This window comes from Coregonus clupeaformis, unplaced genomic scaffold (assembly GCF_020615455.1).
Source record: "Coregonus clupeaformis isolate EN_2021a unplaced genomic scaffold, ASM2061545v1 scaf0708, whole genome shotgun sequence".
Classification (NCBI taxonomy): Eukaryota; Metazoa; Chordata; class Actinopteri; order Salmoniformes; family Salmonidae; genus Coregonus; species Coregonus clupeaformis.
Window position 1 is genome coordinate 73,979 of NW_025534163.1, and position 24,292 is coordinate 98,270.

At 43.9% G+C, this 24,292-nt stretch overlaps 1 protein-coding gene across 4 annotated transcripts in view; it reads right to left on the minus strand.

Annotated features, from left to right (window-relative positions):
* Nucleotides 1–24,292, minus strand: part of LOC121545198 (partitioning defective 3 homolog B) — a 219,767-nt gene that overhangs the window by 60,276 nt on the left and 135,199 nt on the right. For all 4 annotated transcript variants that reach the window (XM_041855667.2, XM_041855666.2, XM_045216430.1 and 1 more), the window contains 3 exons: nucleotides 21,151–21,358; nucleotides 1,988–2,095; nucleotides 1,430–1,747 (listed from right to left, as the gene is read on the minus strand). In XM_041855667.2, the coding sequence (XP_041711601.2) occupies nucleotides 1,430–1,747; nucleotides 1,988–2,095; nucleotides 21,151–21,358 (634 nt within the window). The remainder of the gene's footprint in view (nucleotides 1–1,429; nucleotides 1,748–1,987; nucleotides 2,096–21,150; nucleotides 21,359–24,292) is intronic.

Consider the following 24,292-nt stretch of genomic DNA (forward strand, 5'->3'; position numbering starts at 1 on the left):
AAAATAAAAAGGGAATGTGAGAAAGTAAGAGGGAGAATTAGAAAGAAGAGGAAAGAAGAACAGAGTAATTAAGTGTCCAGTTAGAGGAGAGCGGAGGAGACACCGGCGGAGGAGTCTAACTGATCTGTCAAGCTGCTAGACTGTGGCTAATTATCCTCCCCTTTTTTCCCCCTCTCTCTGTCTGACTCGTTCCCTTCGTAGCAATCAATCTCTTCCTTTCCCATCCCTCCCTCTCGGTCTCTGTATCTCTCTAACTTTCAAATAAAATACGATTTTATTTGTCATATGCTTCGTAAACAGGTGTAGACTAACAGTGAAATGCTTACTTATGGGTCCTTTTCTAACAATGCAGAGTTAAGATAAAGAAAAAGAAAAAGAAAAAGAACATGTAAATAGTGACATGAAGAAGAAATACACAGTGAATAATGAATAACAATAACGAGTAAAAAATAACATGGCTATATAAAGGGAGTACCAGTACCGAGTCGATGTGCAGCGGTACGGGGTAATTGAGGTAGCTATGTACATATAGGTAAAGTGACTAGGCAACAGGGTAGAAAAGAGACAGTAGCAGCAGCATATGTGGTGAGTGTGTGTGTGTGTGTGTGTGTGTGTGTGTGTGGCGTCAGTATACATGTGTGTGCGTTCTACTGTATGTGTGGGCGTATGTAGTGTGTGTGTGTTGAGGTTTCACTGTAAGTATGTGTGAGTGTGTGGGTACGGTCCAGTGTGTGTGCAGAGTCAGTGCAAGAGAGTTAGTGCAAAAAAGGGTCAATGCAGGTAGTCCGGGTATCCATTTGATTAGCTATGTAGCAGTCTTGTTTAGCAGTCTTATGGCTTGGGGGTAGAAGCTGTTCAGGATCCTGTTGGTTCCAGACTTGGTGCACTAGTACTGCTTGCCGTGTGGTAGCAGAGAGAACAGGCTTTGACAATTGTTCTGGTGTAGAGATTGTTTGTTACCTCTATCTCTTTGAAATGACAACACCTCCTTAATGATTCTAAACAGCATACTTTAAATGTTTGCTTCGGGCAAAGCTTGAGGGTCTGCAGACCCTAAACACTCATGCTGAGAAATGCTACAGTATGCTCATAAATTATGCATGCACGGCTGTGTGTTGGGTTGTTAGCTATACGTGTGTGGTTATCCTACACGTAACATCTCCGAAACCAAAGTGGAGGCAACATATTAGAAATATATAGTCAAATAAGTGAAATAATTCAATAAAAGATAGACCTAAATACATTATCTATCATGGATATTTCTGTTTTTAAGTGCATCTTTGAAGGCAACAAAGATAACAAAATATTCCCCCATGCTTGCCCAATCCCACTGACCCCATAGTGGGATTATGACCTACTATAGCACCTCAAGGCCATACATTGGAGTGCACTGTGAGGGAGTGTTTTCCTGGCTTTTGGATCAACTCACCTGTCGCTCAGAGGGGGCTGAAGCTGGGACGTGGAAGTCGAGGGCGGGGCTCTCTGCTTGTTGACCTTGGCATAGAGCCCCTCTAAGTCCTCGGCAGATGGCTGGCGGCTGTGTGAGGGTCCGGCGGGGGGTGGTCCCCCGAGGGCCCGCTGGGGAGAAGGGGTGCGGCTGAGGTAGGAGGGCGAGGGGCCCTTGGGGGGCTCCCGAAAGGTGTTGATGCGGGCGTAGTTGGGGTCCTGGTCGTCGTCCTCCATGTCGGGTGGCAGGGGGTCAGGGGTCACGTGGCCGTCCCGCACCTCCATGTTACGGAGATCATGTCTGTCGGTAACATAAGAGGGGATGGATACTGTCACTCACACTGTCTGAATCAAACTCACATTAACTTGATGGGATTGGACAAAAAACGGCATATATTGTGTATATGTATATGTTATAGAGTGGCGTTTGAATGATGGCGTGTGGAGACAGAGAGTGACAGACCGACAGACAGGAAGACAGAGCCAGACAGACCATTGATTGATATACACACAGGCAACAGGCCAAACAGTGTGAGCTCACCTCACTCTCTCCTCAATCTTGTCCAGCTCCTCCTCGCTCAGAACCTCAAACTTCTGCTTGGCAGCATTCACCTCCGCCTTGCTCTTCGCCTCCTTTTTCTTGCCAAACCTGGGGAGGGAGAGGGGGATTGAGAGAGAAAGAGAGAGACAGATTGGTAAGATGTTTTTTTATTTGGGATTCAAAACAGTGTGGCGGTTCATAAACCAACAATAGACTCAGCAGAGATTATGAAAGGAACTATTTCTAGTTGAGCAGGAGGCCACACAGTAGTGGAGAAACTATAAGAGGGGAGAGAAGGAGTGGAGGGGAGAGAAGGGGAGAGAGAAGGGGAGGGGAGAGAAGGAGTGGAGGGAAGAGAAGGGGAGAGAGAAGGAGTGGACTCAGGGCTTCATGTTTGGAACCAAACAGCAGAGTCTAGTTCACACCGCAGCCAAGTGTGTTCACACTTCCACTCAGCAAGACACAGAAAAATAATCTATTACACACATAGACCCTCCACACACGTGCACGCACGCGTCACGCGCACACACACACGCACGTTAGCGGTTCCAATTCACAGCAGAGAAACAGTACCCATCGCTCACACAAACACTATTACACACACATACGAACCAAACTCACTCCCACACGTTCATTAGTGCCTTTACCTCTGGTACAGTGGTTAATGGTTGGTGATAATGCAGGGTGATCATTTGCTAGAGTGAGTTAATGCAGTGGTGTGTTAGTAAGTTGGCAATGTGGTTGAGATGATGATTAATTGCAGTGGTGGAAAAAGTACTCAATTGTCATACTTGAGTAAAAGTAAAGATACCTTAATAGAAAATGACTCAAATAAAAGTGAAAGTCACCCAGTAAAATACTACTTGAGTAAAAGTCTAAAAGTATTTGGTATTAAATATACTTAAGTATTAAATGTAAATGTAATTGCTCAAATATACTTAAGTATCAAAGTAAAAGTATAAATCATTTCAAATTCCTTATATTAAGCAAACCAGACGGCACCATTTTCTTGTTTTTTAAATGTAAGGATAGCCAGGGGCACGCTCCAACACTCAGACATCATTTACAGTGGGGAAAAAAAGTATTTAGTCAGCCACCAATTGTGCAAGTTCTCCCACTTAAAAAGATGAGAGAGGCCTGTAATTTTCATCATACAGTGGGGAGAACAAGTATTTGATACACTGCTGATTTTGCAGGTTTTCCTACTTACAAAGCATGTAGAGGTCTGTAATTGTTATCATAGGTACACTTCAACTGTGAGAGACGGAATCTAAAACAAAAATCCAGAAAATCACATTGTATGATTTTTAAGTAAATAATTTGCATTTTATTGCATGACATAAGTATTTGATACATCAGAAAAGCAGAACTTAATATTTGGTACAGAAACCTTTGTTTGGTTTCCAAATTATGGTGGAAAATAAGTATTTGGTCAATAACAAAAGTTTCTCAATACTTTGATATATACCCTTTGTTGGCAATGACACAAGTCAAAAGTTTTCTGTAAGTCTTCACAAGGTTTTCACACACTGTTGCTGGTATTTTGGCCCATTCCTCCATGCAGATCTCCTCTAGAGCAGTGATGTTTTGGGGCTGTCGCTGGGCAACACGGACTTTCAACTCCCTCCAAAGATTTTCTATGGGGTTGAGATCTGGAGACTGGCTAGGCCACTTCAGGACCTTGAAATGCTTCTTACGAAGCCACTCCTTCGTTGCCCGGGCGGTGTGTTTGGGATCATTGTCATGCTGAAAGACCCAGCCACGTTTCATCTTCAATGCCCTTGCTGATGGAAGGAGGTTTTCACTCAAAATCTCACGATACATGGCCCCATTCATTCTTTCCTTTACACGGATCAGTCGTCCTGGTCCCTTTGCAGAAAAACAGCCCCAAAGCATGATGTTTCCACCCCCATGCTTCACAGTAGGTATGGTGTTATTTGGATGCAACTCAGCATTCTTTGTCCTCCAAACACGACGAGTTGAGTTTTTACCAAAAAGTTCTATTTTGGTTTCATCTGACCATATGACATTCTCCCAATCCTCTTCTGGATCATCCAAATGCACTCTAGCAAACTTCAGACGGCCCTGGATATGTACTGGCTTAAGCAGGGGGACACGTCTGGCACTGCAGGATTTGAGTGCCTGGCGGCGTAGTGTGTTACTGATGGTAGGCTTTGTTACTTTGGTCCCAGCTCTCTGCAGGTCATTCACTAGGTCCCCCCGTGTGGTTCTGGGATTTTTGCTCACCGTTCTTGTGATCATTTTGACCCCACGGGGTGAGATCTTGCGTGGAGCCCCAGATCGAGGGAGATTGTCAGTGGTCTTGTATGTCTTCCATTTCCTAATAATTGCTCCCACAGTTGATTTCTTCAAACCAAGCTGCTTACCTATTGCAGATTCAGTCTTTCCAGCCTGGTGCAGGTCTACAATTTTGTTTCTGGTGTCCTTTGACAGCTCTTTGGTCTTGGCCATAGTGGAGTTTGGAGTGTGACTGTTTGAGGTTGTGGACAGGTGTCTTTTATACTGATAACAAGTTTAAACAGGTGCCATTAATACAGGTAACGAGTGGAGGACAGAGGAGCCTCTTAAAGAAGAAGTTACAGGTCTGTGAGAGCCAGAAGTCTTGCTTGTTTGTAGGTGACCAAATACTTATTTTCCACCATAATTTGCAAATATATTCATTAAAAATTCTACAATGTGATTTTCTGGGGTTTTTTTTCTCAATTTGTCTGTCATAGTTGACGTGTACCTATGATGAAAATTACAGGCCTCTCTCATCTTTTTAAGTGGGAGAACTTGCACAATTGGTGGCTGACTAAATACTTTTTTCCCCCCACTGTACAAATGAAGCATGTGTTTAATGAGTCCGCCAGATCAGAGGCAGTAGGGATGACCAGGGATGTTCTCTTGATAAGTGTGTGAATTAGACAATATTCCTGTCCTGCTAACAATTTAAAATGTAACGAGTACTTTTGGTTCCCAGGGAAAATGTATGGAGTAAAAAGTACATCGTTTTCTTTAGGAATGTAGTGAAGTAAAAGTAAAGTACAGATACCCCAAAAAACTACTTAAGTAGTACTTTCAAGTATTTTTACTTAAGTACTTTACACCACTGATTAATTGGTATTACTATACAGTATGTATTCTGAACTGATACAACATGCTTTCTGACAGACAGAGGTGAGAGTGTGTAGCCCTGGGGTGAAGTTTCCCCTAGGTACAGATCTAGGATCAGTTTCTCATCCCCCTATCCTAACCTTAATCATTAGTGGGGAAAATGCAAAACGGACCCAGGGTCAGCATCTGTTCTCTGTAGCTCAGCTGGTAGAGCACGGCGCTTGTAACGCCAAGGTAGTGGGTTCGATCCCCGGGACCACCCATACACAAAAAAATAAAAATGTATGCACGCATGACTGTAAGTCGCTTTGGATAAAAGCGTCTGCTAAATGGCATATTATTATTATTATATTATTATTATTATCTAGGGGCAACTTCACCCTACTCTGTACTTATCTGACCCCTAAAATATTTTGTTTTATTTTCTCTCACATATACCGAACAAAAATATAAATGCAACATGCTAATTAATTAAGCCCTAATCTATGGAGTTCACGAATGGGCAGGGGCGCAGCCATAGGTGGGCCTAGTAGGGCATAGGCCCACCCACTTGGGAGCCAAGCCCACCCACAGGGGAGCCTGGCCCAGCCAATCAGAAATAGTTTCCCCCCACAAAACAGCTTAATTACAGACAGAAATACTCAGACGATGCCGCAGGTGAAGAAGCCGGATGTGGAGGGTCCCGGGCTGGTGTGGTTACACGTGATCTGTGGTTGTGAGCCCGGTTGGACCTACTGCCAAATTCTCTAAAATGATGTTGGAGGCGGCTTATGGTAGAGAAATTAACATTCAATTCTCTGGCAACAGCTCTGTTGGATATTCCTGCAGTCAGCATGCCAATTGCACGCTCCCTCAAAACTTGAGACATCTGGCCTTTTATTGTCCACAAGGTGCACCTGTGTAATGATCATGCTGTTTAATCAGCTTATTGATATGCCACAGCTGTCAGGTGAATGAATTTCCTTGGCAAAGGAGAAATTTGTGCACATTTGAGAGAAATAAGCTTTTTGTGCACATGGAACATTTCTGGGATCTTTTATTTCAGCTCATGAAACATGGGACTAACACTTTACATGTTGCGTTTATATTTTTGTTCAGTATAGTTTACTGATTGATTCATGTCACTAATTGGCCAGAGTCCATTCGCCTGGTATGCCAGGTCTGGACCAGTCCCTGACTAGAAGAAAATATTGAAAACCAGGGCCTGTATTCACAAAACATCAGTAGGAGTGCTGATCTAGAAACAGATCTCCCCTCAATCATTTGGATGCAAAAGGCAAAACTGATCCTAGACAGCACTCTTTGTGAATACGGGCGTGTTTTTGCCCTCCAGGCATGGAGTTGAATCACATGTCGCTCTCAAGCTTCCGAAAGGACACTCTCAACCAAAACAGTCTTTACATGGTTCTCTGAGCTACTGATTATTCCCCCAAGGGCCTTCAGACAGAAAGACATACAAATCCCTGGATTAATTCACATATCCATAGAACACAATGGGTTTTCTGTCAGGTAGAGTATGTCTGGTCTTACAGCCCCATGTTATCAGGGGCTTGGCCTGGAGGCAAATCTGCCACAACCCTTTCCTATGGGGGCTGCATTCAGCAGAAAACATTCAGATAGAAACGTATCATTGTAGAACAAACACACCTCTGTGACATGTAGAATAAGAGATCATGACAGCTCTATTCATGACGTTTCAAGAAATATATATAAAATGAACATGCCTCTTTGACGTATAGAAAAAGGGATCACATCAGCTCTATTCATGACATTTCTATCTGCGACTTTTGCCTATACTGAACATGACCGTGGTGTTTGGTGTGTGCCTGTGTGTGTGTGTCAGCTCCCTGCTGAGTCCAATCTGATGTCTGTGTTTAGCTCATTAGGGACAGGGGCCTGTCTTAATTCCTGTCACTGGCTCTTCTCATTACAGCCTTGAGGGGGACATGGTGTGAATGGTAACCCTGATGGAAGACAACAGAGGACACACTCAAATCAGCCTCTGATCACTGCACTGCTGCTGGGTTGCCAGATTTTGCAGCTGACCCAGATGCATGGGTTAGTCCTAGGCCATATTTTTCAAGCGCCTTGGGGGAAGGATCAGTTTTGCCTTTTAAATTATGGACAGGGAGGACCTGATCCCAGATCAACAACCTACTCTGAGATGCTTGATAAATACAGGCTCTGGAAAGCAAGCTAATGCTAGTCAACTTAGCACGAGTGACACTTAATACCTTTGATATGAGTCAGCCTACTTCTGATTACATCTCCAGACTATAAAAACAGCATTCAAACACTTCTTCAAGGCCAACTAGCCTAGCATTGCTTCCCGTACAACCTGCAGACATTGTTAGAAGAACAGTAATATGAATGGCCGATATTATTGCCCATTCTTAGCATGGTGCTGGCAGTAGTATCTATTTCACAGACTTCATTGACACTGGCAGTCTGGCCCTCCATGAGAGAAGTGAGCTGGGTGGCTTGTCTCTCTCTTTCACACAGTATTGTGTGTGTGTTGGAGGCCCACTGCTGGCCTGATCATTATGTGTGCATAAATTAGACCACCTCTCTCTACTACTGTCTGTTTGAGAGAGAGTGAGAGAGAGAGAGGGAGAGAGAGAGAGAGAGAGAGAGAGAGAGAGACAGAGAGAGAGAGAGAGAGACAGAGAGAGACTCACAATTAGATATACACTGAGTGTACAAAACATTTGGAACACCTTTCTAACATTGAGACCCGCTCCCTTTTTCCTTCAGAACCGCCTCAATTCGTCTGGGCATGAACTATACAAGGTGTCGAAAGCGTCCGACAGGGATGCTTGCCCATGTAGACTCCAATGCTTCCCACAGTTGTGTGAAGTTGGCTAGATGGCCTTTGGGTGTTGGACCATTCTTGATACACACGGGAAACTGTTGAGTGTGGAAAACCCAGCAGTAGGCTTGTGCGGTATCCAGATTTTCATATCATCATACCGTCCTTCTCTCATTCCGAGTTTTACGGTATTACTGGCAAAGCACACAAGGGGGCACTAAAAACGCAAGAAAAGCCCATTGGGCTTCTATTACCAGAATGCTAACAAATGTTGTACAAACTAATAGCAAAATCACATAGACGCTGTTAGCTAAATGGTAATGAGAGAAAAATGAACAAACTAATTGCAAACACAGGCAAATCCAGCTCATACAGTCATACAAGCATAGCTAGTAGCTACTGAATGTCATTTACTACTGAGTGTAGACATTTACAAGCGTAAGTTAACGAGAGAAATTGTGCGAATGAACAGTTGTGATGCATGCTTTTCTGAAGGAAGAGCAGCATGTGTACATGGAGCAAATGGGAGAAAAACGGATGAGAATAAATGGCAGCTGTACATATAACTCATACAGAGCTCTTTGACTTCTGGAAGAAAGCCATTATAAGATATCTGATGGCAAACATTTAGTAGTGAATTGCATACAAACACGTGACTGGCTCAACTGTTCTGGGGAACTACGGTAAGCTTCATAATGTAAAATGATGTGGCAGGTGAAATGAAGAACGCAATCTGCTTTATCTCCTAACATATTGCACAAGTTGACTGCAGGTATAAACTTAAAAAGTAGCTACAAATATTCCAATTTATTGAAAAACTTCAAATAAATATTTTTGACGGTATTGAAAAACCATCCCGTGTCTTTTTCAAAAATACCCCGGTATACGGTATACCGCCCAAGCCTACCTAGCAGCATTGCGGTTCTTGACACATTCAAACCGGTGTGCCTGGCACCTACTACCATACCCTGTTCAAAGGCACTTAAATATTTTGTCTTGCCGATTCACCCTCTGAATGGCACACATACACAATCGATGTCTCAAAGCTTAAAGATCCTTCTTTATCCGGTCTCCTCCCCTTCATCTAGAATGATTGAAGTGGATTTAACAAGTGACATCAATAAGGGATCATAGCTTTCACCTGGTCAGTCTGTCATGGAAAGAGCATGTTCCTAATGTTTTGTACACTCAGTGTATGTACCTGCCATTGGGAAGGTACAAACCCAATTCCCCTCCATCATAATTGTTCGCTCCTTCCTTTCCCTAATCTCTCCCTCTCCTCACTGTTAGTCTCTCCATTTCTTTTTCCAAGACAATCAGGTGGTATGCAGTAGATGTTGTGGGGATCTGAATTGGAAGTCAGATTTGTTTTAAGACAACAACAAAAAATTATCGAACGAGACTCTTCGGAGCTGGATTCTATCTAGCTGTGTAAATTTGTCCTTATATCAATCCTGTTTATTCAGAAATACGGATGTCATTTCTCATTGTCATTTCCTGTTCCTGTTTGATGCTGAAACACCTGACAGCCCCACAAGCTAGAGAACCAACACAGAAAGATGGCCGCCACTCTGTGTGGGAAAGCTCATAGGGAGCCACACACAGCCACACAAAGAGTGGGAGATCTCATTTAAAAACACACTATACCTATATCATAGCACTGGCTGCATTACTTTCTCATAATGGTGTCAGATGGATGCTTCACTGGGTTACTGGGTCATTGGTGTCGCGGTTTAATGTGGTCCTACTGTCACAAGGGGCCAAACGGAACCATTATTAGCATAACACTGTCATCATTAGTCTGCCTCTGCCAGTGTGCCACCAGAATGGCTCCTGGGTCTACGACGGTGACACTCCTCCTGAGAGGAAATGAAGAAACTAGAACCAATATCCACAAAATGTCCAAATATGACAAGACAAAAGACTGTCCTGTTGAGTTCCAGTGAAAATCAGCTTTTTTGGAAGGTGCCTTTACTCATCATCTTAATCACCTCTTCCAGAAGCTTCTCCATGCTCATTACATGACATTCTGAAGAAGTGGGTGAGAGAAGGGGGGAAAAGTAAAATAAAAGGATTGTGTCTTCTTTCTAATGAGGTTCAGAACACAGTGAGTTCACAGACAGCCTGGGTGATATAACTGCCCTGCGACCTGTGGAATTGGCTCCCTAGGGAGGGAGGGTAGGAGAGAAAAAGAGTGAGAAACAGAGACGGAGAGACAGAGAGAGCGAGAGAGAGGTGCAAGGGAGGGAGAGGGAAATAGAGAGATTAAGAGAGGAAACTCTTGTAGCCTATTTCCCAGTATGTGTGCTAGCTATACAATACAACAGCTTTTACCTATGTGTGCAAGACTCATTTCCTCCATTATCATCTCTGTGGTTGGCAGCTCAGGAAATGAAGCTGTTTTTCTTTTTTACAGTGTGACAACAAGCAGAGAGCAGGGGGTGGTAAATAAATAGGCTTCCTTAAGTGCTATTGGATGGAGCCAGTGGGACACTGGTAACTGGTGAGCGCTAACGAGTAGCTAAACAGGCATTCGGTCTGTAAGCAGACGTTCAGTCGGCAAGAGTGGTGGTGTAAGGAGACAGTTTACAGTCTGTCTGTCGGTCTGTCACGGGAGTTCATTGATGACGTCTGTCTTTTATGATGGAAATGAATGAGGCTAATAGCTGAGATGTTGCGTCTGGTGTTGCATATGCAATACGCATGCAAGCACGCGCACAAACACTGTGTGCACCCGCACACTTCCAGTTGCATGCATGCACACACACACACACACACACACACACACACTCCAACATTGTTCCAGGTGGGTAGGCCTGACCTCTTAGGCCAGCTGAAGCACCACACACACACACACACACACACACGCATGAGCACGCACAAAGAAACAAAGAAGAAGAAACACATATGATGATACACCCATTTCTACACATTCCAGAGGACGAGGAGTTGATCGCCCATAAAGACGCAGGGATAATGCCAGCTAAATATGCATCTGCTTTTGAGTACCAAAATAACAAGCGGGGACAGAAAGAGCGAGAACGACAACAAGAGAGAGAGAGAGAGAGAGAGAGAGAGAGAGAGAGAGAGAGAGAGAGAGAGAGAGAGAGAGAGAGAGAGAGAGAGAGAGAGAGAGAGAGAGAGAGAGAGAGAGAGAGAGAGAGAGACAGAGAGAGAGAGAGACAGAGCGAGAGAGAGAGACAGAGCGAGAGAGAGAGAGAGAGAGAGAGCGAATGGAGAATGAACGTGAGAATGAGAAAGAGAGAGGGAGGGATAAGCCAAAGCTCCCATGAAAGTATGGCACGGTTGGAGTTTAGGAATATATAGAAAGAACAGTGAGGCTTCCAGAGAGAGAGAACACTTAATCTCACAGCCTATAAATATTATCACGGTAATTAGATTGCTGTGTGTATTTTTCTACTGTTACCTTGGTGGAGTTGGATGTTTTGGAAGCCAGAGAGACAAGTAGGGATATGTTCAATTAAAAACTACATAAGGAGGTGTGATGTAACAGGGGCTCTTTGGTGTTTTCTGGGACAGAACACTGGAATACTGCAGTAGTGTACATCACGCAGAGGACAGTTAAGAAGCTAGACGTTTACAAGTATGTTGAGAAAGAACGAAACGGTCCTTCTAAAAAAGCAGGGGGTCATATCACTCTCATTTGTGTTTTTTCATTCGGAAACACAGACACACACACAGAACCCACCCACCCTCCACACACCTCCTCACCATACCCCTCTCTACCTTCCTCTTCCCCTGATTGACAGCATGAGAAGCTAATCACAGCTCCTTCCTGGCAGCAGAAAGCTACGCCCCCCTTCAATAATTAAAACAGAGTCTCTCGTCTCTCGTTATCCCCACTGGGCATAATTAAATCTATTTATCTTATTTCCTCCATATGCATCCTGCAGCAGGCGGCGGCAATTTGGGCTAAATCACCTCCCATTAACGCTTCGTATTAAGAGTTACACGACCAAATAGATCAAAACCACCCTCCCAGATGAATCTATTGCCGTTAGAACCGCCACTGCTGTCGAGCCAATTCGGATCATCGTAATAAAGATGGTGTTGAAGTGAGCTTTGAGTGAAATAACGTTTAGTTTAGCTGTAGGCCAAAAATGGATGGTGTCGTTATTGATTTATCGGTTTCTCGTTGGATGCTATATGCATGCAAAGCACGAGCGCACACACTGCGTGCACCCGCACACATCCAGTTGCATGGACATCCAGTAGCACGCACACACCAAATCAAGATATATTGTGCATTGGAGGTCTCTATATAAGAAATTAATACAACACAAAATATGATTACCAATATAGAGAAAGAGGCAGAGAATGGGGAATGGAAGAATAACCAGGGAGAAAGTAGGGAGAAAGCAGATAGAATGAGTTGAGAGCGAGTAAAAGAGAGTAAGAGACAAGACAGAGAGAAAGAGAGATGTTTTAAGGGTGTGAGGTCTGACTGGTATGATAGATATGTTCTCAGGAGTGTCTTCATTAGCGAGTGTGTATGTGTTAAGTGAAAGGTGTATGTTGTGTCTGTGTGAGAAAAGTGAAAGGTTCCTGTGTGTATGTGTGTGTGTGTGTGAGTGCGTGTACATCTTTAAACAGTGTCTGGCCCGTCCCGGGTGTAATGCCGTGTCAATCAGACTGCTTAGCAGAGAGAGGGATGAGAGAGAGGGAGGGAGGGAGATGGGTGACAGCCACAGAGCGAGAGATGCATCTGTCACCCAAGGGCGGCACGTGAAATATGGGCTTTATTTTAATTGTTTGCATTTCTGATTTCTGGCATATTTTAACGATTCATGCACAAAGCGCTAGCTCCAGGCAATTTGTCTTGTCTCCTTTTCCCCCCACTTCTGTCAAAAAACAAATTAATATTTAACGAGCCAGTTACGTCTTATTTTCACACTCATTTGGAAGAGAGAGAGTGAGCTTTGGCATGTGTATGTGTGCGTGCAAGTGAGTGATAATTTGTGTTTGTGTGTGTGTGCATGCGTGAGTGAGCATCCGTGTGTGTGCATGCGTTCGTGTATGTACGTGCACATCTGTGTGTGTGTGTGTGTTTATCCAAGCACTGTTTGAGCCAGCCTCGAGTCCAGGACAGCACACAGAATCCATGATGAAGAGATACTGTAGGTGAGAGTGACTGATCAAAGGTCTCAGTAGAACTATTCCATCCAGACTACTAAAGGGGTTGAGGATTCAGATACACCAGAACAATGACAAAGACCCTAACAAGCAGTGAGCGGGTGTAATGAAAGACAAAGGGGGAGGAAAGAGAGAATGTATGTGACAGAGAGAAGGAAAAGAGAGCGTGAGAGAGAGTAAAAGGCAGACGCACCATCGGCCGGCCAATAATTGCACTGTGCTTTGATTTCAAAATAGAGTCCAAGGAAGAAAATGAGAGAATAAGAAAGAAGTGTGACCCTCCATATCCCCAACTCCCCCCCTACAGACAGCATTCCTACCCCATGAAAAGGGCAGGGTTAGAGGTTAACATGCTGTGACCACTCCTGCCCCTCTCCTTAGACCTCATAAGAGCCACTTAACCTTTTCTGTGAGGGAGGAATGTCACACACACAGCCTGGGATGGACAGATGGCCGGCAGACACCTAATGGCAGAGGAAGCCCATCCATCACACTGAGCGTGATGACGGGACGGCGGCCATTGGAAGAGGTGTAATCGCTTCCTGGCGTCTCTTGTTGCTGGATGAAGACAGAGTGAATGACCTGAAGCAATGAGATCAGATGACCAGGAGAATTAGACAACTTCCTGATGGCTCAATGGGCTTTTTTCATTGGTCGATGAGCCTCCATGAAGACAGAGGCCATGTTCGAGAGCATCAAAACCGTGATGTATCATGGGTGAATTGTGACTGGCTGACTGATCTACAAATAATATTGAGAAGTTATTTATGATGCAAGGATATTCGTAGATCAGTCAGTCTCGACTCGCCTGCAATGTCGAACTCGGCCAGTGAAGTGAAGGACCTGAAGTGCTGGAGATCAGATGACAACTCCCTGATGGCTCAATGAGCTGCTTTCATTGGTCGATGATGAGCATCCGTCGTCTGAGGTTGACTCGTGTTTTCGTCTAGCCATATTGATATGTCTGGAATATCCAGACATCCATATATACTTATCCTGAAGCAATTTATCTTAATAGACGTTGTCTTGTTATCCATCATCGTACATGCCAATATATTGCACTGAATCCGGGATTAGCAATAAAAGGACTTGAACCCACAGCTCTTTGTTTGTCAGGCCCAAGCCATGTTTGTCAGGCCCAAACCATTACACCAAGAGGTCCAAACCTCTTGACATAGATCAACGGTGTTGTACTAAGGGAGCTACGGTATATTCCTACAGTGAGCCCCTCTGAAGAGTTGGAGAAGGAGGAGGAAGAGGAGGAAGAAGAACAGGAAAGAAGAAGCCTGCCTGTCATGTTGAAGGTTTAGTAGCTGATATATATGCATGAGGATTTTCCCTTTCTTTGGCTCTCTTTTCTTCTTCAAAATCCCTCTAATGCTTGATTGACAGGTCACCACAGCAACAAGTAAATTAGCAAATCATTTCAGGAAGCAGTCCAACATGGGGCAAAAAAAAAAGATAATTTGTTTTTCTCGGGCTGCGTACCTCGATAGCGCGAGCCGCTGTTGACGTCCACAGGAAAGTTATAAATTAGAATTGCGCCATGCCAGAAATATAGGATATAAGATTCACCGTGCCTCAGAATGACAAACATTTTCAGGAAGGAGGCATTTTGGTGGTGGTTGCTGGTGGGCATTGGACAGGTTATTAAAACATTCCATCAATCTGAAAAACTATAAAATGAAAACTACTGCCCTGACTACTCAAAGATTATAGTTGTAAGTAAATAATTTACCCACAGGATGAGTGGTGAGACAAACTTGGGAGTAAATACAACCTGCAAACAGACACAAAAAACACACAGACAAAAACATATTCTCCAAGACATCCTGACATGTTTTGGAGGTGAAAACGTAAGGTCGACAAATCCCCTCCTGTGAGGACAAAAAGCCACCAGCCTTCAAAACGTCAAAAAGGTAAACAATGACGTGACAAACCATAACAAACTTAGCTAACAACATTACTGTTAAGAAAAACATCTCAGCTTCAGCTCGTCACAGAGCTTAATGTCAAGTCCGCGAACCAACACGTAAACACATCTAAACACGTCTTATAACTCCAGCATCACTCTAGTCCACATACAACAACTATGCCTAAGTCTCAATTCACCCAAAGTGTGCACTTGCACACTTCCTGTCATGAATTTAAAAACACTGGATTGGTGTAAGCATTGGCTAAAGGGAGTTTCCACCATTGTTAAATCCATGATGGAAAAAGTGCAAGTGTACACTTCGGGAGAAGGGTGGCAAATCGGGATGCAGGCCATCTATGGGGGATTTACAGTAGGTCTGAGGAGGGTGTGGTCCATCTATGGCGCCCATCCTTTAGGACAACACAACCACATACTAGGCTTTTTGATGGAAATGAGAATTTAGGTCCGGAACGGGCCCTGCTAATTGGCTTGGTTCCCTGTCGGATTTGATCCGTCCCCGGGAAGAGGGAGAAAAAGAGAGGGAAGAGGATCGAAGCGAGCGGAAGGGGATTTGTAAACAGCGGATCAGCGTGCCGGCTTTCATGTCCCCAAATTGGCAGTTGTAGCGGGGACGGCAGTGTCCTGTCTGTCTGTCACACTGAGGGCCTTAGTGACAGCCACTCTGAGCCGGAGTGACGGGCAGAAGAGGTGGGGAGGGGAGGGTGACCGAGAGAGAGGAAGCAGTATGGGATAGAAAGACCGGGCGTACAAATGTACAAGAATACGCACACACACACAGGCCACAGGAAAGGGCCTGTTATTGAAGCTGTGATCAGGCAGAAGAGTAAATACAAACTACAAACAGCCAGACATATACACAGACAAATGTATGCATACATACACACACACACACACACACACAGTGTCCGAAATCTGTCTTGACTACTACTTACTAAAACAAAATACTGTGTACTTATCATACTGCATAATATTTAGAACGTACGGTTTAGTAAAAAATGTATGCAGTAAGCAACAAATATCAACATACTAGGCTCATCCGTACTGAGAATGCGTCCACTGATGCGCAATTGTGTTGTTTGGCGACATTCATTCCTTTTGGTACAATGAGTCTCCTTTTAGGCAATTCCTTGGTAACTGAATGATACTGAGACTCAGATTTTTAACTTTAAAATGTAAGCCAAACAAAAACCAATGATTGCAAAGTTAGGCCCTCTCCTATTCTCCCTGTACACCAAGTCACTTGGCTCTGTCATATCCTCACATGGCCTCTCCTATCATTGCTACGCTGACGATACACAACTAATCTTCTCCTTTCCCCCTTCTGATAACCAGGTGGCGAATCGCATCTCTGCATGTCTGGCAGACATATCAGTATGGATGACGGATCACCACCTCAAGCTGAACCCTGGCAAGACGGAGCTGCTCTTCCTCCCGGGGAAGGACTGCCCGTTCCATGATCTCGCCATCACGGTTGACAACTCCGTTGTGTCCTCCTCCCAGAGTGCGAAGAGCCTTGGCGTGACCCTGGACAACACCCTGTCGTTCTCCGCTAACATCAAGGCGGTGACCCGATCCTGCAGGTTCATGCTCTACAACATTCGGAGAGTACGACCCTGCCTTACACAGGAAGCGGCACAGGTCCTAATCCAGGCACTTGTCATCTCCCGTCTGGATTACTGCAACTCGCTGTTGGCTGGGCTCCCTGCCTGTGCCATTAAACCCCTACAACTCATCCAGAATGCCGCAGCCCGTCTGGTGTTCAACCTTCCCAAGTTCTCTCACGTCACCCCCCCTCCTCCGCACACTCCACTGGCTTCCAGTTGAAGCTCGCATCCGTTACAAGACCATGGTGCTTGCCTATGGAGCAGTGAGGGGAACGGCACCTCCGTACCTTCAGGCTCTGATCAGTCCCTACACCCAAACGAGGGCATTGCGTTCATCCACCTCTGGCCTGCTGGCTCCCCTTCCTCTGCGGAAGCATAGCTCCCGCTCAGCCCAGTCAAAACTGTTCGCTGCTCTGGCACCCCAATGGTGGAACAAGCTCCCTCACGACGCCAGGACAGCGGAGTCACTCACCACCTTCCGGAGACATTTGAAACCCCACCTCTTTAAGGAATACCTGGGATAGGATAAAGTAATCCTTCTACCCCCCCCCCCCAAAAAAAATAAAAAAATAAAATAAAAATAAAAATATTGTAAAGTGGTTATCCCACTGGCTATAGGGTGAATGCACCAATTTGTAAGTCGCTCTGGATAAGAGCGTCTGCTAAATGACGCAAATGTGCCCTTGAGCAAGGCACTTAACCCTAATTGCTCCTGTAAGTCGCTCTGGATAAGAGCGTCTGCTAAGTGACTAAAATGTAAATGTAAAATGTAAACAAACCATACAACTCTATGCACAAAAACGACTTCTATCAATTTCCACTGAAAGTTTCTCAAAAACACATTTACTTGAAGAACAGTGCAGATGCAAAGTTTGGTAACAGAATGACGGCAACAACAGCACAAACTGTCATTCTGTTACCAAACTTTGCATCTGCACAGTTCTTCAGGTTATTTTATTTTATTTTAGGGGGGGAAATTGTTAAAAGTAGTCCTTGTGCATAGCGTTGTATGGTTTGTTTAACTTTGCAGTGATTGGTTTTTGTTTGACATACATTTTAAAGTAAAAAATCTTTGTTACTGTGGAATTGCCCTCATCTGATTATCAACTCATTATCAGCTGCTGTCAAACACACGTGGGTCTGAAATACTATTTATTTCCTTTACAGCATGCAGCAAATTCAAACTAGATGAAAAGCTGAAATGAGTATGACATCTTGGCATTTAAAGCACACTACATTTTCTAAATGTCACATACTATAAAACTTTATATTTTCGCATACCTAATCAGCCTACTATTAAGAATACAATTACGGGTTGGGTATTTGGGCACGGCCAGTCCGCCAAAGTCAGGAAGAGGACCTCAAAACAGGCCGGCTCGGGTTGACAGGACCATTGAGATACCTCAACATACAGTAAATGTAGACATCTTGCGAATATACCCATGAGAATATATAGTCATTTCTAGGCTCCACCAGCACTTTGAAAAAGCTGCCACACCAGTCTCTGTACTGAACATACAGATCTTTCATAAGAGCCTAAGAGAGTGTACTGTCTATGTATGCACACGGTGAGAAGGCTAACGTGGCTGACGTGTAACGTGGCTGATCTTCACAAGGCCTGTCAATGCTGAAAGTCCCTCAGGCGGTTCGCTCAGCAAGGACACTTCAATCTCTACTGTTGTAGGTACCGAAGGGACAACCAGTCATCTCGCATTGAAGACTGTCTTTATGGTTGGAGGGAATATGAATATGAAGTGTGTAGGAGTGGGGGGATGGCGGGGGTGGCGGTGGGGGGAGTGCAGTTGAGATGGAAGTATCTACTAGATTTCGTGAATGCAGAGAGACCATACTGTTGTCCTCTAAGAGTGAGAGAAAGAATGAAAGTGGGAAAGAGTGAAATAAAGAAACTAAGTATGAAAGAAAGAAAGAAAGAAAGAAAGAAAGAGCAAAAGAAAATGAAATAGGAAAAGAAAGATAGACAATAATCCAGTTAATATTGGCACTGGCAGTGTTTTGATTTCAGAATAGCCTTGCTGAGTGGTGAGTCCAACTAACACAATGGATTGTGGAAGTCCTGCCTACGCAAACAAAGGAACCTGGTCGTCCAAAAAGACTACAGTACATCCATAAAATCAATAACAGCCATGAAAATAAATCAGTCTCAAAATACATTTGTCCCGCTACAGTGTTGCACACATTTTCGATCAGAGGGGAATTGGGGTCATATGTTTTTAATTTTCCCGTTTGAAATACAGTCATCAGAGTAAAACAACATTTGTGATCTACAATTAGCTTGGGTGTGTCCCAAAAGGCACCCTCTTCCCTATATAGTGCACTACTTTTGACCACAGCCTTATGGGCCCTGGTCAAAAGTAGTGCCCTATATAGAGAATAGGGTACCATTTGGGATGCAGGATTTGAGCTACGCCGTATTCCAGCAAATTAAGTCATAGTTCACATTCAATCATCAGGCCAGAGTGAACCGAGCCAGTGTGTGGTAGAAAATATGGGAGTGTTTAAGTGTCTTGCCCTCCACTTGTGCTCCAACTGCACTCTGCGCTTAAGGCTACACTTGGCTGGATGTTGAATTGCAATGTAAGTGTTCCTTGGAATTTTGTTTCAGTCAAATGGTTCAAGAATGTCCTGGCTAAAGCCTTCAACCCAGTGAGTAGTCAGAGAGAGCACAAGGTTATGTCTCTAACCTTCTCCATTGAGTTTCCCCCTCACTGTATCAGAACAAGATAGACTGGGGAGCAAGAGAATGTGTGATGGAGTGTGTGTGTGGTGTGTGTGAGTGTGTGTGGTGAGTGTAAGTGAGAGTGAGAGAAAGTGTGAGTGTGGTTCGTGTGTGAGCATGGGTGTGTGTGTGTGTACACTTGCAAGTCTGTGTGTGTGTGTAGGGCCTCCCGAGTGGCGCAGCGGTCTAAGGCACTGCATCGCAGTGCTGAGGTGCCACTATAGCCTCGGGTTTGATCCCAGGCTGTCACAGCCGGCCGTGACCGGGAGCCCTATGGGGCAGCGCACAATTGGCCCAGCGTCGTCCGGGTTAGGGAAGGGTTTGGCCAGGGGGATTTCCTTGTCTCATCGTGCTCTAGCGACTCCTTGTGGCGGGCCGGGCGCCTGCAAGCCGACCTCGGTTGTCAGTTGAACTGTGTTTCCCCCGACACATTGGTGCGGCTGGCTTCCGGGTTAAGCGAGCAGTGTGTTAAGAAGCAGTTAAGATGCATGACTCTCGACATTCGCCTCTACCGAGTCCGTTGGGGAGTTGCAGCGATGAGACAAGATTGTAACTACCAATTGGATATCACAAAATTGGAAAGAAAAACGGGGTAAAAAAAAAGTGTGTGAGAAAGAGAGACATGAAAGTAATGCTCCTTATGAATATAATTATGTGGTGTCTGTAGGAATCAGTGCCAGAGAGCTTTCTCTGCCCCTCACAATGCTGCTTCCTCTCTGATCTCAACTGCCCTTTCCTGTAAGTGTTTATGTGAGTGTTTGTGTGTGCACTGCGCCAATGTGCGTGCATTCATACGTGTGTGTGCATGTGCGTGCATACATGTGTGCTCACACATCTGTGTACATGTGTGTGATAACAGGCTCAATAACAACATGCCCTGTCCTGTGACCTCTCCATCTCCCCCCTGCAACCAACAACCCTCCCAGAAACCAACCAGTAAAAGGTTGTGTGTGTGTGTGTGTGTGTGTGTGTGTGTGTCCATCCTGGTACCAAGCCAGACGTTAACTGTGTACATCTGCCCACCATTACCACTGACATGCTGGAAGATTGGATTCTTATCTGAGGGCCTAAAATCGATAGACACTAAGGCACTATATTGGCCTATCTATGATCGTAATTGAATTACAAATGTTTGAACTTCTATGGTGTAATAACAAGACTACTCACGTCAGCAGCATCAATAGATTGATAACCATCTTTTTACTATACAGTATCACATTCATCCTAAATCTCAGAAAGATAATTCTGAGCGTAGAACTAGTGCAGGGCTCTCCAACCCTATTCCTGGAGAGCTACCGTCCTGTAGGTTTTTGCTCCAACCCTAGTCTAGCACACCTGATTCTAATAATTAGCTGGTTGATAACCTGAATCAGGTTAATTACAACTGGGGTTAGAGCGAAAACCTACAGGAGGATAGCAATCCAGGAACAGGGTTGGAATGTCCTGTACTAGTGAAAGAAATTGTGAGATTTGTGTTAGGTTCTTATTGGGATGGGAAAAACATTGGGGAAATGTTGGGAGAGTGATAATTGGAATAAGCAGTGGCTGAATGACCTGAACAGTTGGAAAAGGGGAGTGCTAAAAGAGGCAAGAAAGGAACTAGAATTCAGAGATACATATTATGAAACGGAAAGAGGGGAAACATTGGTCCCATGTGGCTCAGTTGGTAGAGCATGGTGCTTGCAACACCAGGGTTGCGGGTTTGATTCCCACGGGGGACCAGTACAAAAATGTATGCACTCACTACTGTATGTTGCTCTGGATAAGAACATCTGCTAAATGACTAAATTGTAAATGGTTGCCTACCTTAAGAGCCCAAATCCTTTCTTCTTGGCCTTCTTCTCATGGTCCTCCGAGTCCTCGGTTTTCTTCTTCACTTTTTCTTTGCTTTTCTTCTTCCCTTTGGTCTTCTTCTTCTTCTTCTTCTTCTTCCCTTCCTCTGATTCGATCTGGTCCTGGCGGGATGAGCCACTGGCGGGCGTGTCTCGGCCAGAGCTCTGCTCTGACAGGTCATCTGAGAGGGAGGTATCAAAGGTCAAGGTTAAAGGTCAACTGTATATGGTTATATTATGTTAAAATAATGGTGCAACACTAATAAATCCAATATTACTTTATAACAAATGCGCTTTCTCCTGCGTTGGATATGGTCGCTGTCCTCAGTTCTGAAACATAATAAAGCTTTTCCCTATGTTGCTATGTGCACAATAGCAGAGTTAACCTGCATATTGGGATTGAGAACAGTGCGGCGGAGGCAGCAGCAGAGACGAGGAAACAGCCCTTGCCTTAGCCTAATTGTCTAAGAAAATTGAGGAGAGAGGAAACCCCAACTTAATTAGGTCGATAATCAATAGGCTAACTGTTAAATGTGCCTGGCTTTATAAATCATCCAATAGACTACTGATTCCTTGAGCACCAAGCCTCACGCAACGGCAAAACATTGGATACAGCAATTTCACAGATTCGGCTGGTTTTAATCTTTGCTATGCTTTAATAAAGACTTTACCATTTTTTTTGTAATCTAACAGCACCTGTTTGTCACACATACTATGCACGCAGCTCTCGCTCCTATACCCTCCTTTTTCTTGATCTCCTTCTTATTGTTATACCAATTATTATTATCATCATTATAATAATAAGTAATGTCGTTATCATTGTCGTGGTCCTCTGTAGCTCAGCTGGTAGAGCACGGCGCTTGTAACGCCAAGGTAGTGGGTTCGATCCCCGGGACCACCCATACACAAAAAAAAAAAATGTATGCACGCATGACTGTAAGTCGCTTTGGATAAAAGCGTCTGCTAAATGGCATATTATTATTATTATATTATATATATTATATCATTAGTAGGCTTTGTATAGTAGCCTTGTATAACCACCATCAAGCTGTAGGTTTAAGAGCGCGTCCTGTTTAGTCTTAATAGGCCTATATTTCAATATATAGTATCAATCAATCATTCATTCGTTCATGCCATCACACAGCATACGAGACATTCATGCTTTGAAATACAATTAATCATTTTAGTTTGAAAATTCAATAACAAAGGGAGCTTTGAATAATTAGCCTAAACAATAAATAAACCGCAATTCACAAATGCATGCAGCTGTTTTTAGTCTGCTGTAATAAAGGCTTTATAGATATTTTTTTTCATTAGAACAGACTCTCTGATGCACTCACTTATTTAGTGTTGTTTACACTGTTCCAAATGGTCAGATTTAAAAAAAATATTGTAATCTAACAGCATCTGTTTGGCAGACATACAGTGGGGAAAAAAAGTATTTAGTCAGCCACCAATTGTGCAAGTTCTCCCACTTAAAAAGATGAGAGAGGCCTGTAATTTTCATCATAGGTACACGTCAACTATGACAGACAAAATGAGAAAAAAAAATCCAGAAAATCACATTGTAGGATTTTTTATGAATTTATTTGCAAATTATGGTGGAAAATAAGTATTTGGTCACCTACAAACAAGCAAGATTTCTGGCTCTCACAGACCTGTAACTTCTTCTTTAAGAGGCTTCTCTGTCCTCCACTCGTTACCTGTATTAATGGCACCTGTTTGAACTTGTTATCAGTATAAAAGACACCTGTCCACAACCTCAAACAGTCACACTCCAAACTCCACTATGGCCAAGACCAAAGAGCTGTCAAAGGACACCAGAAACAAAATTGTAGACCTGCACCAGGCTGGGAAGACTGAATCTGCAATAGGTAAGCAGCTTGGTTTGAAGAAATCAACTGTGGGAGCAATTATTAGGAAATGGAAGACATACAACACCACTGATAATCTCCCTCGATCTGGGGCTCCACGCAAGATCTCACCCCGTGGGGTCAAAATGATCACAAGAACGGTGAGCAAAAATCCCAGAACCACACAGGGGGACCTAGTGAATGACCTGCAGAGAGCTGGGACCAAAGTATCAAAGCCTACCATCAGTAACACACTACGCCGCCAGGGACTCAAATCCTGCAGTGCCAGACGTGTCCCCCTGCTTAAGCCAGTACATGTCCAGGCCCGTCTGAAGTTTGCTAGAGTGCATTTGGATGATCCAGAAGAGGATTGGGAGAATGTCATATGGTCAGATGAAACCAAAATAGAACTTTTTGGTAAAAACTAAACTCGTCGTGTTTGGAGGACAAAGAATGCTGAGTTGCATCCAAAGAACACCATACCTACTGTGAAGCATGGGGGTGGAAACATCATGCTTTGGGGCTGTTTTTCTGCAAAGGGACCAGGACGACTGATCCGTGTAAAGGAAAGAATGAATGGGGCCATGTATAGTGAGATTTTGAGTGAAAACCTCCTTCCATCAGCAAGGGCATTGAAGATGAAACGTGGCTGGGTCTTTCAGCATGACAATGATCCCAAACACACCACCCGGGAAACGAAGGAGTGGCTTTGTAAGAAGCATTTCAAGGTCCTGGAGTGGCCTAGCCAGTCTCCAGATCTCAACCCCATAGAAAATCTTTGGAGGGAGTTGAAAGTCCGTGTTGCCCAGCGACATCCCCAAAACATCACTGCTCTAGAGGAGATCTGCATGGAGGAATGGGCCAAAATACCAGCAACAGTGTGTGAAAACCTTGTGAAGACTTACAGAAAACGTTTGACCTGTGTCATTGCCAACAAAGGGTATATAACAAAGTATTGAGAAACTTTTGTTATTGACCAAATACTTATTTTCCACCATAATTTGCAAATAAATTCATTAAAAATCCTACAATGTGATTTTCTGGATTTTTTTTCCTCATTTTGTCTGTCATAGTTGACGTGTACCTATGATGAAAATTACAGGCCTCTCTCATCTTTTTAAGTGGGAGAACTTGCACAATTGGTGGCTGACTAAATACTTTTTTTCCCCACTGTATATAATATATAATATATATATAATAATATAATAATATATAATATATAATAATATAATATAATATGCCATTTAGCAGACGCTTTTATCC